Raw genomic sequence first — 14,506 nt, forward strand, 5'->3', positions numbered from 1 at the left:
CGCCACGGGCTGTGTCTCCTCTCCCTCATCTACTCTGCTGCCCTTTGCTTACAGCCTGAGGTGCTTCGCTCTGCCAAGGGCTTGGAGTCTTCTTCCTGTAGTTACAGGAAGCCAGCTGTGTGACCCTGGTCAAGTCGCTTAACCTCTCTGGACTGGATTTCAGCAAGTTAAAAGGATCAGACTAGCGGTTGCCGGAGTCTCCCCGTCCTCCCAGTCCTTTCTTAATTACCAACGTCCAGTGGGAGTAGGTAGGCTTTGATGAAGGTTCTGAGAACCTGTGTTTTGCACTTGTAGCCACGGATTTTTCCTTTTTTACCTTAATGACAATTCATTCCCACACATTTTATGGAGGTGTTGGAGGTGTGGAGACACAGTGTACTATGCCGGGCCCTCTGGTTAGCAGGGTGCTTCTGGCATCGTTGGCCCGTGGCTGGTTTCTGTGAGGTAGAGCTTTGGGTGACAACTTAGCTCTGGAAACCAGCTTACTGGTCTCGCCTGGGACCCCTGAAAGGTTCACGTTAGAGTCGCAGGTCTGTTCAGCATCTTTACATTTTAGAGTTTTGCGACAAATCACCTGGCACATACAGGTGTAAAGGCACCGGGCTTGGGACCATGTGGTGCCGGCCTTGAACTTGGGCCGAGTTGCTCATCCGTGGAGAAGCCCTGAAGACCCCTTGGAAGGTGCTGGTGGGAGGCCTTGATTTCAGCCACACTGGCCGGGGGAACAGCTTTCCCTGTAACTTAGCGTGTTACGTTTGAGACAAGTTTGATGATTAGCACCTCAGAAACTGTAATATTCAGAGAGTGGCTTTGATTTTGGAATGAGGTGGCCGGCTGACAAGACTTTATTTTAAAGTCGGGAAGAAATCATTATTAGCGATTGGATTCTATCAGAAAAGGGTAGCCGGATAGAGCATTGAGTGAGAAGCCTGCAGTCTTGGTGTTGGGGTCAACTCAGTGGCGCATTAGCGAGAAAATGTATCCGGTATCTCAGTTTTTCTTGAGGTTAGGGAGAGATCCTGTTTTCTGCCTGACTGAGAATTTTAAGTTACATCTGTAAAAAGTAAAATGTGAAGCCGGTTGTGCCATTTCTCATGTCACCTCAAGGTGACACCTCTACACTTTTAAGGTGTCAGAACTGTTTCCTGTCCTAATATTAAACAGCTCTGTAAAACCTTTTGAATTAAAGTTTTTTTGTCTCTGCCTTTAATTTTCAGTTGTACTGGAGAATCATGTAGTGACAGACGAAGATGAACCAGCTTTGAAACGTCAGCGACTAGAGATCAATTGCCAGGATCCTTCTATAAAGGTAAAAATATGAATGTATGTTTTTGTTTGTATCTTATGTGGGGCTGCCGTAACGAATTATCACAGTGCGGGGCGGAGCGGGGAGCACTTAAAACAATAGAAATTTACTCTCTCACAGTCCCGGAGGCCAGAAGTTTGAAATCAGTTTGTCACCAGGGCTGAGTTCCCTGCAGAGGCTCTGGGGGAGGGTCCCTCTTGCCTCTTTCAGCTCCTGGGAGCCCCAGGCGTCCCTTGCCTCGTGGCCGCTTCCCTCTAGTATCTGCCTCCGTCTTCACGTGGCCTCTCCTCCCTGTCTGTGTCTCTCCTTTTCTGTCTCTTATAAGGGCAGTCTCATTGGATTTAGGGCCACCCTAACCTAGGATGACCTCATCTTAATTTGATTACATTTGGAAAGATACTGTTTCCAAGAAAGGCCACATTTGTAGGTTCTGGGGGTGATGATGTAGACGTATCATTTCTGGGAGTCACTGTTCAGCCCCCCACGAATGCATAAAGGCATGACGTTTTCCCTTGAAGAATCACATGGTTTAATTGGGATCGCTGCCACATGAGGCCTCTTCCTCCGTAGACCCGTGGACCTAGCGTGCACAAAGGGAAAGTGCACAATTCCTGTGGCGAATATTTTCTACTAGTGATGAAGCACTTTTGTGCCTGTCGTTTAAGTCACCTAAATTTTAAAGTTTGCTGGATGGGGTCTGGGAAACCACAGAGTCAGTCGTGGGTGATGGCTGGTTCTTGGGTTTGCTTGTTTGGTCTGCAGTTTGCAGAGCCACAGAGATAAACACCTGTGAGAAGTTAGGACAGCAGTGCAGAGAACCAAAGCGACTTCTCCTATACCCTCTGCTTCTATAGGGCTGTGTTTAGAAACATCTGGCTCATCTTTTTAACAAGGAGAAGCAGCGTGAGCTTAAAGATACGTGGCGTGGTTTAAAGACACATTCAGTTAAATTTCTATTTCCTACTAATGGATAGAGGGCTGCTGCTTCAGTAACCCCACATTATGTCTTAAAATAAAATGCAGTTATAATTTTATCACAAAAGAGGCGTGTGTGGTAAACAGCACAGCAGTCAGATGTGGATGAGGTGCAGTGAAAGCGCCCCCGCCTCAGCCCCGTCCCCTGGTCGGCGAGCAGGGCCTCGGGCCCCGGCTTGAACCTGGCACCCGTGTGCTAGGAAAAGTGTGCTCACCAGATTGCCAGAGCTGTTTATTTTATTTTTTTCACTTTAAATTGGTTACTTTAATTTAATTTTTAAATATATCTTTATTGGAGTATAATTGCTTCACAATGCTGTGTTAGTTTCTGTTGTATAACAGAGTGAATCAGCTATATGGATACATATATCCCCATATCTCCTCCCTCTTGTGTCTCCCTCCCACCCTCCCTATCCCACCCCTCTAGGTGGTCACAAAGCACTGAACTGATCTCCCTGTGCTATGTGGCTGCTTCCCACTAGCTATCCATTTTACATTCGGTGGTGTATATATGTCCATGCCACTCCCGGACTTTGCCCCAGCTTCCCCCTCCCTGTGTCCTCAAGTCCATTCTCTATGTCTGTGTCTTTATTCCTGTCCTGCCCCTAGGTTCATCAGAACCTTTTTTTTTTTAGATTCCATATATATGTGTTAGCATACGGTATTTGTCTTTCTCTTTCTGACTGACTTCACTCTGTAGGACAGACTCTAGGTCCATCCACCTCACTACAGATAACTCAATTTGGTTTCCTTTTATGGCTGAGTAGTATTCCATTGTATATACGTGCCACATCTTCTTTATCCATTCTTCTGTGGATGGACACTTAGGTTGCTCAGAGCTCTTTAAAAGGAATAGATTTGGATGATTTTTGGTTAATATCCCTTGTATATAGAAGACTTATTTAAAAGTACTGTTCTCTGCCTTCCTTTGTTTTATTGGTTTGTGAAGTTGTGTTACTAGTGTATTAACGGTGATGTCTGTCCAAACTCCGGGCAGAATCACTTCTAATTCAGGATTAAGACGACGAGGTTTCACTGTGTTTAGGGAATTTGGGAGCCGCATGGTTGATGTCTTCAAATTATAAAAAATAGTGGGGTCATCAGTGATTTTATCTCAAGACTTCAGCCAGCGGCTAGTGGTTGTCACGACGTCTTAGGTCAGGGTGGGCCTCGGGCGCTGCCTCGATGTCACTCTCGGGATGGGCCGCCCACGCTGTGTCTCCACATGACCCTGGCACGGTCTGCCGTGCCTCCACGGCCCGTCCTCCTGTGGGGGAGTCAGCGGAGGGTGTGGGATTTAGTCCTCTCCCGTATGTGTTAGCTCTCCCGCGATGGGACTTGTCAGGGGGGTGATTGCTTGAGACACAGCAGGTTGTTGGGACAGTGTGTGGGTTTTATTTACCCCACTGCTGCCCTTGCTGCTGTTCAGACCGGGCAGTTAGACAGATGTGTTTAATATCCTCAGAAGATCAGCTCAGTCTGTTCAAAGCACTGAATAAGAGTATCCATTTTCCTCGCCTCCTGGGCCTTGACTCCAGCCGCACGGTGTGATGGGCCACGTGGCTCAGCTGTGGGGTCACCTCCCATGAGGAAGGGGAGCGGCCGCCGGAGTGGGTCAGCCGCGGCCAGTGGGCAGAGGGGCCGGCCTCCGTGCCGCCGTGCGCTGGGGTCCCGGTCTGCTCCGAATGGCCCCCGTGCCCGTCTGCTCTCCGCAGTCTGTCCCCTTCCTGCTGATGTGACTGGCACTCTGGGCATTTTTCCCTTTGAAGTCAAGGGCAGAAAAGGAGAGAGACAAGGTAAAATACGAACTCTTCACTATTTCAGCTGCTGCCCCCCTGCCCCCCTCACTGCTGAGCTGGGCGGTTGGATGCTCCAGGGGCTTGCTCTGGGCTGACGCCCGTTTCCCAGTATCAGCTGGTGAGGCCAGCGGGGGCAGCAGCCTGCTTCCCTCTGTGCCCCTGCCGACTCAGGGCTGGAGCAGCCGCCGTGGGAGGGGGCGGGCTTCCTGTCCGGTGTTTGTCTGAGCCGTTCCTTGCCTTTGGAGCCACACACGTCCCTGTGGTCGGCGGGACTTGGGTGGCAGCAGTGGAAGGCGAGGCTGCTCTTTCTGTGGCCACTAGGTGGCAGGCGTGCTGCTCCCACGCGCGGGAGAGTCATTGCCACATTTCACCTTGGGGGTGGGGCTCGGGGGAGTGTAACACGAGCAGACGGGTTTCCGGGCCGTTTTGATGTTGGATGTCATCTGTTTTCATTGTAGAATCTGACCAGTTTTATGTGTAAGTTTACTGATTAATAGAAACTTGCGTTGTAGCGTCCACTTACATCTCGTGTTATACGGGCTTAAGTGTAACTAAGAATCGCGACTACACAGAGAAGAGCAAGCCCGATTAAGTAGTCACATTGTGAGTGCACAAGGTCGAGCTTGTTTGGTGAAATGCTTCTGGCCTAAGTGCGGGGAGTGTTCTGTGGGAATAGATACAGCTGAGTCTGGGAAATAGCTGTTTGATGTTCCTTGGAATCATCTCCTTGGAGTTCAGGATGTCCTTCCTGAAGCTTTCCTTTTTTTCACTTGCAGTCATTCCTGTATTCCATTAACCAGACAATCTGCTTGCGATTGGATAGCATTGAAGCCAAGCTGCAGGCTCTGGAGGCCACATGTAAATCACTGGAAGAGAAACTGGATCTGGTTACCAACAAGCAGCACAGCCCCATCCAGGTGCCCATGGTGGCGGGCTCTCCTCTCGGCGCCACCCAGACCTGCAACAAAGTGCGATGGTAAGGACCTCCTCCCCGGGCCCATGCCCCTTGGTGCTTTCAGGGCGGGATCCTAGTCAGACTGGAAAGAAACACGGGGCCTCTGCGGGGCGACTGGGGTCGTCCTCACAGTTTCTTTTTGACATAAGCCAGGCTGGTGCATCTCTCCTTTGGAATTGGCCCACTGGAGCTTTGAAGCTGTACGTTAGTTTCTTCTTTTTTTTTTCTGTTCCATCTGGCTAGTCTTGAGAGAATTTTTTCTTCATAGGTAGCTTGTTTTTTTTGTTTTTTTGTTTTTTTTTTTTTTTTTGCGGTACGCCGGCCTCTGACTGTCGTGGCCTCTCCCGTTGCGGAGCACAGGCTCCGGACGCGCAGGCTCAGCGGCCACGGCTCACGGGCCCAGCTGCTCCACGGCATGTGGGATCTTCCCGGACCGGGGCACGAATGCGTGTCCCCTGCATCGGCAGACGGACTCTCAACCACTGCGCCACAAGGGAAGCCCCATAGGTAGCTTTTTATACATTTCATTTGAGTATATCAAACTTTCCATTCTGTCTATAGTTTTTATTGTGCCTGTATTTTGTTTTTCTATCTAGAGCCTAACTGTAGTGACATGTAGTAGTTCAGGTGCCGTTTGAATCAGAGCTTCTGGAGAGTGTGGGCCGATGGGAAGGGTGTCTCTGTCTCTGACCTGTTTGCCTGTCCTTGGTCCGGGGCACCGTCAGGGGCTCTGCTGAGATGAGCGGAAGCTCAGGTCGTGGGCGGCTCCTTCCATCAGTTCCACTGGTGTTTTTTTTTTTTTTTTTTTTTTTTTTTGCGGTACGCGGGCCTCTCACTGTTGTGGTCTCTCCCGTTGCGGAGCACGGGTTCCGGACGCACAGGCTCAGCGGCCATGGCTCACGGGCCCAGCCGCTCCGCGGCATGTGGGATCTTCCCGGACCGGGGCACAAACCCGTGTCCCCTGCATTGGCAGGCGGACTCTCAACCACTGCGCCACCAGGGAAGCCCTCCACTGGTGTTTTTTATCCTTGCCCACGGCGGGCTACAAGGAAGTCTCACTGTGACGATGGCAACACCTGTCTTTGCGCTTGGCGAGAGCTCGGGGCTTTTACCGAGGGTCTTGTCGTGGCTCTCTGGGCCAACTGCTGCCTCTCTTCCGTGTGTCTACGGAGGAGGGCGGTGGGGCTCAGAGGAGGGGGAGCCACGGCCAGGCTGATGCCCCGTCTGCAGGTCCGCCCGCGTGTGCCCTGGGGCACGTGGGATTGAGGAGGGTGCTCAAGTATGTGCCTCGTGTCAAGGTGGCTGCCTGTCCTGGTCTGCCTGGGACAGCCGTGGATGACGCCTGCAGTGTGGGCCTCCTTTAACTCTCAGAAGTGTCCTGGGGTGTTGGAGACCCTGCGTGGCCCCGAAAGCTGCTCTCCAGCTGGGGTGGGGGACCCCAGGGGTCTCTGTCCCCAAAGGGAAGGCCTGTTGGTCCGTGGTGATTCACCCTGTGTTTATACCTTGTCCTGATGGGTCAGCCGTATCTTTTCTCCCAGTGAACATTTGTGGAGCGTGTCCTCTCTGCAGGCAGTGAGGCTCAGACCTACCAGGACCAGTACCCTTTTTTTTTTTTTTTTAAAGAAGCTGGTTGTCCATTTACTTATTTATTTATTTATTTGGTTGTACTGGATCTTAGTTGCAGCAGGTGGGCTCCTTAGTTGTGGCATGCAAACTCTTAGTTGTGGCATGCATGTGGGATCTAGTTCCCTGACCAGGGATCGAACCTGGGCCCCCTGCGATGGGAGCGCAGAGTATTAACCACTGTGCCACCAGGGAAGTCCCAGCCAGTGCCTTTTTCAAAGAATAATTTTTTTGTAATGCCCTCATATCTTAAAATGCAATGTTTAGAAAATATAATTTAAAAACTAATGTAATGTCTTAATTATAATGTAAGGAGAAATAAAAGGATGGTCATGTATAATAAAATAACATATATTTTGATATGGAAAAGGCTGGGGGAACTACATAAGGAGTTAGTGAATAGGACCAAACCTCCCATGTCAGAGCTGGCAGCCGGGAGGGCTGTCACCCTGGGACTGAGATACCAGTTGGTGGTGGAATATTTCAAAATGAGCAGTTCTTGATGAAGTTTCACATAAAGCAAAGTGTAGTTTTTTCTAGACTCAAACAATAGTGAAATTCCGGGAAAATTCGCCTTACGTTGAAACGATCCAAAAATACTTTGTGTGTGAGTGTAGAATGGAGTAAGATTCTGGGCTCAGAGTTAGAAGCATGTTGTTCACGCCCACGAATGGGACCTGTGGGATCTGTGTGGGAAAGGTTTCTGTCGGGAAGGCTGTCTCATGCCCTGAAGGCTGGCAGCCTCCTTGGCTCTGCCCGCCAAGCCCGTGGGGTCTCAGGTATAACCAAGTGCGCCCCCGGGCCCCGCCCTCGAGGACTGTTGCTCTAAGAGATGAGGCGAGAGAGAGACAGGCTTCCTTCCCTGAGTAAGGATGGCTCTCCTGGTGGCGTGTCCCTTTGTCACCTGTGTCGGGAAGAGGTCGTCTTCAGGACCCAGGGATGTGCCGCTCATACTGCACCGTCGGTGGTTTGTGGCCGTTCCATGAGGTCGGGCGGACGAGGACGAGTCCTCGGGGCTGCAGGTGGCGCTGCAGCTGTGCTTGGACCCCGAGGCCGCTCGTTTGGGGCTTCCCTGGGTGTCAGGTCCAGCGGGGAGGACGGGCCTCGGCGGGCAGGTTGTCCTCGTTTGACACCATGGGGTGACCGGGCTGAGTCACAGAGTTGTACTGTTTCCAGTCTGCCCGTCTTCAGAAGGAGGATGGGGGAGAAGGGCAGGTCTGCAGGGACCACCAGCCGTGTCCTCTCCTGCAGGCCAGTGATGGACCCACCATGGCCATGCCCGGCCTGCTGCTGAGCGCGGCCTGACTCGTGGGCCACGTCCCGTCTGAGGATGGCACTGATGGCTGCTTGGGGGAAGGCGCTTCCAGACTGCAGGGAGGCCCCTTCTCTCTCCAGCATTCCGGTGACGGCGGGGCTCGTGGGGCGTGTTAGCGACTCTCCCGTTCAGGGACCCCAGAGCGCTTCCCTCCGCTGGGGAGAAGCTGTCATCGTGGAGAGACCTCCGTGTGCATTGACAAGTGGCGAAATCAGAGTAAAGTTTTCTAATACAGACTCAGGTGTATAATCTAGTTAATCCAACTCAGTTAGCTTTTCTGGTTTTAAAGGATCGTGTTGTGACATAAAATCAACCCATTATAGAATACACTTATTGTATGTTGGCAGCAGATTTATTACTATCGTTAATAAAACCATTACTTACACAAGTTAATGTTAGATTAATAGAAGGAAAGGTCACTCCTTTGTTTTCTTCGATATAGTTTAGAGTAGGTTGTTTATGAATGATTTTCAAAGAAGATACTAAGTCTGGCATTTCCCTCCGTGAACGTTCTAAAAATGAGAAATAAAAATTGCCAGTCATTGAAAGCTGTTAACAAGAAAATTTGGGGAGAAGTAAAGCTCAAGAATTCAACCCTAGTATATCAATGAAAAAAGTGTATATTTAAGTTAGAAAATGACTAATTTATAAGCACATAAGTAAATGAGAAATGTGTATCTTAAGTGTGGGTAGTAGAACACAGAAAAGGAAGTCTCCAGAAAACAATGAGAAATTGGTTAACATTCCGAGTAATAAAGTACTTCTACAAGTACTTTGTACCTCAGATACTTAAAATAACAGTTAGAAGCATATAAATCGCAGATTACTTTATATCCGGATCACGTGCTTTAAAAAATAACTTAAGATTCCTTAGGCCACTTGGCACTGGCTGTGAGTGTTGTTGGGAAGTCTGTCATCTCACAGGACAAACGAGGACGACCCTGAGGGGCTTGTCGGCTGTGACGAGGCCTCTGGATGGTGGGTGAGGAGTTGTCCACTGCAGCGTCACTGGCCTCTCCACTCGGAGAGGCCGCACCTGGCCCAGAGCAGCCCAGCAGCTGTGGGATGCACCGAAATCCACTCGCCTGTGGGTTATTTCTAATTAAAACTGGCCTGGACTAGACTTTGCTCTCAGCTCTGAGAATTATTTATTTATTCTCTTGAATTCCCAGAGCACAGAAGGCAGTGGACTGCTGCCAACCCTCTTTGGCGTTTTGGATCCAGATTTTTCAGATTCTACGTCTGAATGAGATCCTTTAAATAAATTCAGGATAAAGGAAGAGAAGGAAAGAGAGAAAACCTTTTTCTTTGATGCTAAAGCTTAATCATTGTGATAAACATGTTTGTAAGTTTACTTGGATGGGGTTTCATTCAGCAATGGCGTTCTACTTGGGAAAAAGAAAAATGGACTTGACTTCTTTTCGGTGACTGCTTTTTTTCCTCCTTGCGAGTGAGCCATAAATTGGGATTTTGCCTCATTGTGAACCTAGGTGTAGCCATGTGAGGTTTCAACCCTAAAGCTGTGTCGCGCTGGCATTGGAAGGGGCGGGCGCCGAAGCTTTCTGTGACGAGCTGCACAACTCAGTACGTGGCAGCTCACCCTTTACGTGCCCCCGTGAGCATTTCAGGAGCGGCCTCCATTGAATTGTGTGGTGTGATGGGATCAAGTGTGTGGATGGGGACGTTTATATGGATTAATGTAAAACCCCATTTTCTGAGCTTTGAGGCCAGGCACAGCCACTTGAAGGACGGGCAGTAGGTAGGACCGAGCTGAGCCTGGGGTGCAGGCCCACCTGGGTTGCTGTCCTGGTAGATGCCCTCTGGGAGGCCAGTGCGAGTGCCCATGTGCAGTGTGGGAACCCAGGGACCTGTCCCTGCTGCCCAGCGGGGTCCTGTGGAGCCAGACTTACTGAGAGTGACTCCAAGCCAGCTGGTTCAGGTTTGTTTGTTTTCATGAACTGAACATACTGATTAGCTGGAGAAATGCTTGTGTTTCTTTTAAAACAATTGATTTTTATTCTTTTTTTTGTTTTATATATACGTATATATATATATATACGTATATATAAATATTTATTTTTCTGGTCTTAGTTGTGGCGTGCGGGCTCTGCATTGTGGCCTGCGGGCGTCTCTCTAGTTTGGGCACATGGGCTCCAGAGCGCGTGGGCTCAGTAGTTGTGGTGCATGGGCTCTCTAGTTGTGGTGCATGGGCTCCCGAGCATGCCGGCTCAGTAGTTGCCCTGCAGCATTTGGGATCTTAGTTCCCCAACCAGGGATCGAACTCACGTCCCCTACATTGGAAGGCAGATTCTTAACCACTGCACCACCAGGGAAGTCCCTCTTTTCTTTATTTTTTAATGTACAAATGGTTTATTTATTGAGATATTATTGACATATAACAAATTTTTAGCTTTAAAAGTTTAAACATTTCTTTTAAAGCTTTAGTGTGTTCCTATAATTTTAAAACAATTGTAATGAATCAGAGGCTTCTTCCCCCCCCTTAATATTTATTTATTTATTTCAGCTGCGCCGGGTCTTCGTTGAGGCATGTGGGATCTTTTAGTTGCGGCACGAGGACTCTTAGTTGCAGCCTGTGGGCTTCTTAGTTGTGGCATGCGGGCTTCTTCGTTGCGGCATGTGGATTCTTAGTTGCGGCATGCGGACTCAGTTGTGGCATGCATGTGGGATCTAGTTCCCCGACCAGGCATCGAACCCGGGCCCCCTGCATTGGGAGTGCGGGGTCTTACCCACTGGACCACCAGGGAAGTCTCGAGAGTCTTCTTTTAATACTCAAAACTGAAAGAAAAAAAAAAAGTGATTTCTTTTAAAGTTTTTCTTTCAGAGAGATGTGTCATGTAAGATGAAAGTTTACGTGTAAGGGGAAAGTTTTCTTCTTTCTTTTCCTCTAAGCTGGTTATTCACCCACAGAGAACTGAACTATTTGATCAAAAAGTTATTTAAATTATTTAAATTCCCTCTAATACGCTGATTGCTGATTCTTTGTTTTATTTCCCAGAGGGTCTTTTTAAAAAAATAAAAACGTTGATGGATGTTTATGGAAAGGCTGTTCTGGTTTTTTGAGCTCTCATGGCTCCTGGGTAGAGAGGGGCCTCCTCCTGGGCGTCTCGGTTCTGGCGGTGCAGCCCCAGCGTCTCCGGGTAGTCATATCGTTCAGAGTTTAAGGTCGAAAGAAAGTACAGCATTTCATAGGCTTTGGACTGTGACAAGATAGGGTTGTTTGAATTGTGAAGAAATGGTTTGGTTTTAGCCGTGAGGGATTTGTTTCATCCTTTCCTTATCGAATTTTGCATTTTGCGATTTCCATTTAATTTTGTGTACGTATGACTTCTTTTCCTGACTGGTGTGGGTTACCTTTCACAGCTGCACACTTCTGGTGGCCTAATCCTGATACCCTGTACGTGTCAGGGCTACCGATCAAAGAAAACATACAGTTTACATACGTACAATTTAGGGGATTGTTAACCTCATGACTACAGATTAGAGATACAGTCTAATAACCAAAGCAGATATAGTCAGAAGTTTTAATAGGCCATGCACATTCTCATGGTTTGGAGTACTTCTCTAGTTTTAGGATAGCTCATGCCTCATGACTGGGGTTGTGTTGAATCTGAAGACAATTTGGAGAGAACTTCCATCCTAACACCATTGAGTCTTCTGATCCACGCACAAGGTATACCTCTCCATATTCGCAGATCTTTAATCCCTCTCAGCAGTGTCGTATAGTTTTCATTGTAAAGCTCTTACATGCATTTGTTAAATTTATCTCTAAGTACTTCATACTTTTAGATGCTCTAATACATGGTATTGTGTTTTAAGTTTTAACTTCTGCGTGTTCATTGGCAGTATATAGAAATACAGTAGATTTTTCTCTGCTGACCTTTATCCAGAATTATTTCGAAATCCACTTGTTTCAGTAGCTTTTCAGTAGGGTTTTAAAAAAGTTTTACTTCCTATCAAAGTTCTGTACCTTTTCTTACTTTGCTGCACTGGCTAGGATCTCCATTTCAGTGTATACTTTTTAAAAAATATTTTTACCTTATTTCTGGTCTTGGAGTGAAAGCATCCAGCGTGTCACCATTAAGTGTGATGTTAGCTGCACATTTTTCATAGCTGCTCTTTATCCGGCTGAAGAATTTCCCTTAGATTCCTTATTTTGTGAGAGTTTTTGTCCTGAGCAGGCGTTGAATGTTTACATGCTTTTTATGTACCTACTTGAGATGACATTTGGTTTTCCTCCTTGATTCTGTTGCTATGGTGATTATACTGATTGATTTTGGATACTAAAGCAGCCTTGCATTTCTGTCGTAATAAGCCTGACTTGATCGTAGGGTAGTACCCTTTTTATGTGTTTGGAGTGATGGCTAATATCTGGTTATGGATTTTTGCATCTCTGTTCGTGGATTGTAATAGTCTGTAGTTTTCTTTCTTGACGTGTCTTTATCTGTTTTGTTATCAGGATAATGCTCGCCACAGAAGGTGAGCTCATTGTCCGTTTTTTTAAAAGAAGTAATGAATGAATGAATGAATGAATGAATTTATTTATTTTTGGCAGCGTTGGGTCTTGGTTGCTGCGCGCGGGCTTTCTCTAGTTGCGGCGAGCGGGGGCTCCTCTTCATTGCGGTGCACGGGCTTCTCACTGCGGTGGCTTCTCTTGTTGCGGAGCACGGGCTCTAGGCGCGCGGGCTTCGGTAGTTGTGGTACGTGGGCTCAGTAGTTGTGGCTCACAGGCTCTAGAGCGCAGGCTCAGTAGTTGTGGCACACGGGCTTAGTTGCTCTGAGGCATGTGGGATCTTCCAGGACCAGGGCTCGAACCTGTGTCCCCTGCATTGGAGGCGGATTCTTAACCACTGTGCCATCAGGGAAGCCCCATCGTCTGTTTTCTGAAAGTGTTTCTATAGGATTAGTTTCATTTCTTCCTTAACTATCTGGTAGAGTTTGCCAGTGAAGACATCTGGCCTAGGTTTTAATTATGAATTCCATCTCCTTAATAAATGCAGAACTTTAATAAACGTGGAACTTCTCGAGGCGGTGTTGTTTGATTTGTGTCCCTCAGGAGGTTTCCTGTTTGTTGAAACTCTGGAGTTTATTTGTATAATATTCTCTCTTCACTGTAGGTCCACGTGACATTCAGTTACTGAGTCTCCTCAGGCTCCCGGCCTGTGGCACTTACTCAGCCCCTTGTCTGCATGGCTTTTGGGGGTGCTGGTCAGGTGTCTCGTGGGGTGCCCCTGGTGGCTTGGGGAGGACGGTCACAGAGGTGAAGGCCTCCCACCGCCTCCGCTGGGGTGCAGCACGGCGTGGCCTGTCTGTGTGGCGTGGAGGCGGGTCACGGGGCTGAGCGGCGTCAGGCCTGACCTCTGCGCAGGCGCTGTCCTCCCCGGCCCCTGCACCAGCCCTGCTCAGGGAGCAGAAGTCCCGCGCTACATTCCAGGGAGCGTCTGCCCCTTTAGGCACTGGCCTCACACTGTCCCAGCTTTGGCCGTCGGGAGTGCTCATAGGTGGCTCTGGTGACCTTTGACGCCCACCTCCCGCTTGTGGGTCTTTTGTTTGGTTTGACCGCTTCCTTCCGGGCTGTGCAAGACGTCCCTTGCCTAGTCCTAGAGGCGTCCTCTCTCCTTTCGTTGGGGACGGAGCTGTGGGTGCCAGGGTCTGGCTGCCCGGGGTGTCCCCCACTCCCAGGCCTGCCTTTCTGTGAGCAGGTGTCTCTACAGCTCCTCGGGAAGAAGAAGGGACGCACAGCTCTTCTGCTGCCTCGGGGCTGTGACTTTGCGCTTGCAGCGTCCTGTCCTGGGCGCTGTGGCTACTGTGGGGTGGGGGCGGGGTGGATCCCACGCCTTCTGGGTCCTGTTGGCTCCAGGCAGCTGGGGGTTGACGTCCGTGGCAGCAGGTTACCCCATTTCTCTGGTGCAGTTGGTTATTTCGGGGGAGTTGGTTTTACACTGTATTTTGCTCATCCCCTTTGATATTGGAGACAAAGTTTCAGTGCTAATTTATTCTTATCCCTGAGAGTATTTTTGTGGATCCTGGTTTTTATGACCTTTTCATCTTTAACCTGCAAGCTAGAGAAATAAACCCTTTAAGACACATGTTAGCGACTGTTTAGATGCTTGGCTGTTGGCTGGTTTACGTGAACTGCCACAGCCCAGGAACCCTGAGACTTGTGCCTTCTGCTTATGTTCTTGGTGCCAAGTGGCATGTCTGGTCCCCCCACTGCTCTCCCCGCAGGGACCTGAGACCCCATGCCCTCCATCCTACTCCCTAAGGCCTCTGGGATGCGTGAGCACTTGTCCCAGGGCTACCTTTGCGTGGAAGGCACCTGGAAATGGAGCCTGGCTGTGCGGCATCTCCCAGAACAGGTGCAGGGGGGTCATGGTGGACCCCAGCCTACCTGCCTCTCAGGTGTGAGGACCTCGGGGCATCTGGTTTTATTGTTTAACTGAGGAGTGTCCCCCCGACCCCTCTTATTTTGCTCTTACTGAAACTCTAGGACCCTGGTAAAAAAAAGTAAACAA

General features: G+C 49.1%; 1 protein-coding gene across 11 annotated transcripts in view; it reads left to right on the top strand.

Annotated features, from left to right (window-relative positions):
- BANP (BTG3 associated nuclear protein) overlaps positions 1 to 14,506 on the top strand; it is a 104,541-nt gene that overhangs the window by 26,578 nt on the left and 63,457 nt on the right. For 10 of the 11 annotated variants that reach the window (XR_004346929.1, XM_032613164.1, XM_032613160.1 and 7 more), the window contains exons 3-4: positions 1,218 to 1,309; positions 4,857 to 5,056. Coding sequence is in view for 9 of the 11 variants with exons in the window: in XM_032613164.1 (XP_032469055.1) it covers positions 1,218 to 1,309; positions 4,857 to 5,056 (292 nt within the window). In the remaining 2 variants the exon portion in view is untranslated. Of the gene's footprint in view, positions 1 to 1,217; positions 1,310 to 4,856; positions 5,057 to 14,506 lie in introns of those variants that run through there. The other variant, XM_032613170.1, reaches the window with a different exon arrangement.

The sequence above is a fragment of the Phocoena sinus genome, chromosome 19 (assembly GCF_008692025.1).
Source record: "Phocoena sinus isolate mPhoSin1 chromosome 19, mPhoSin1.pri, whole genome shotgun sequence".
Lineage (NCBI taxonomy): Eukaryota > Metazoa > Chordata > Mammalia > Artiodactyla > Phocoenidae > Phocoena > Phocoena sinus.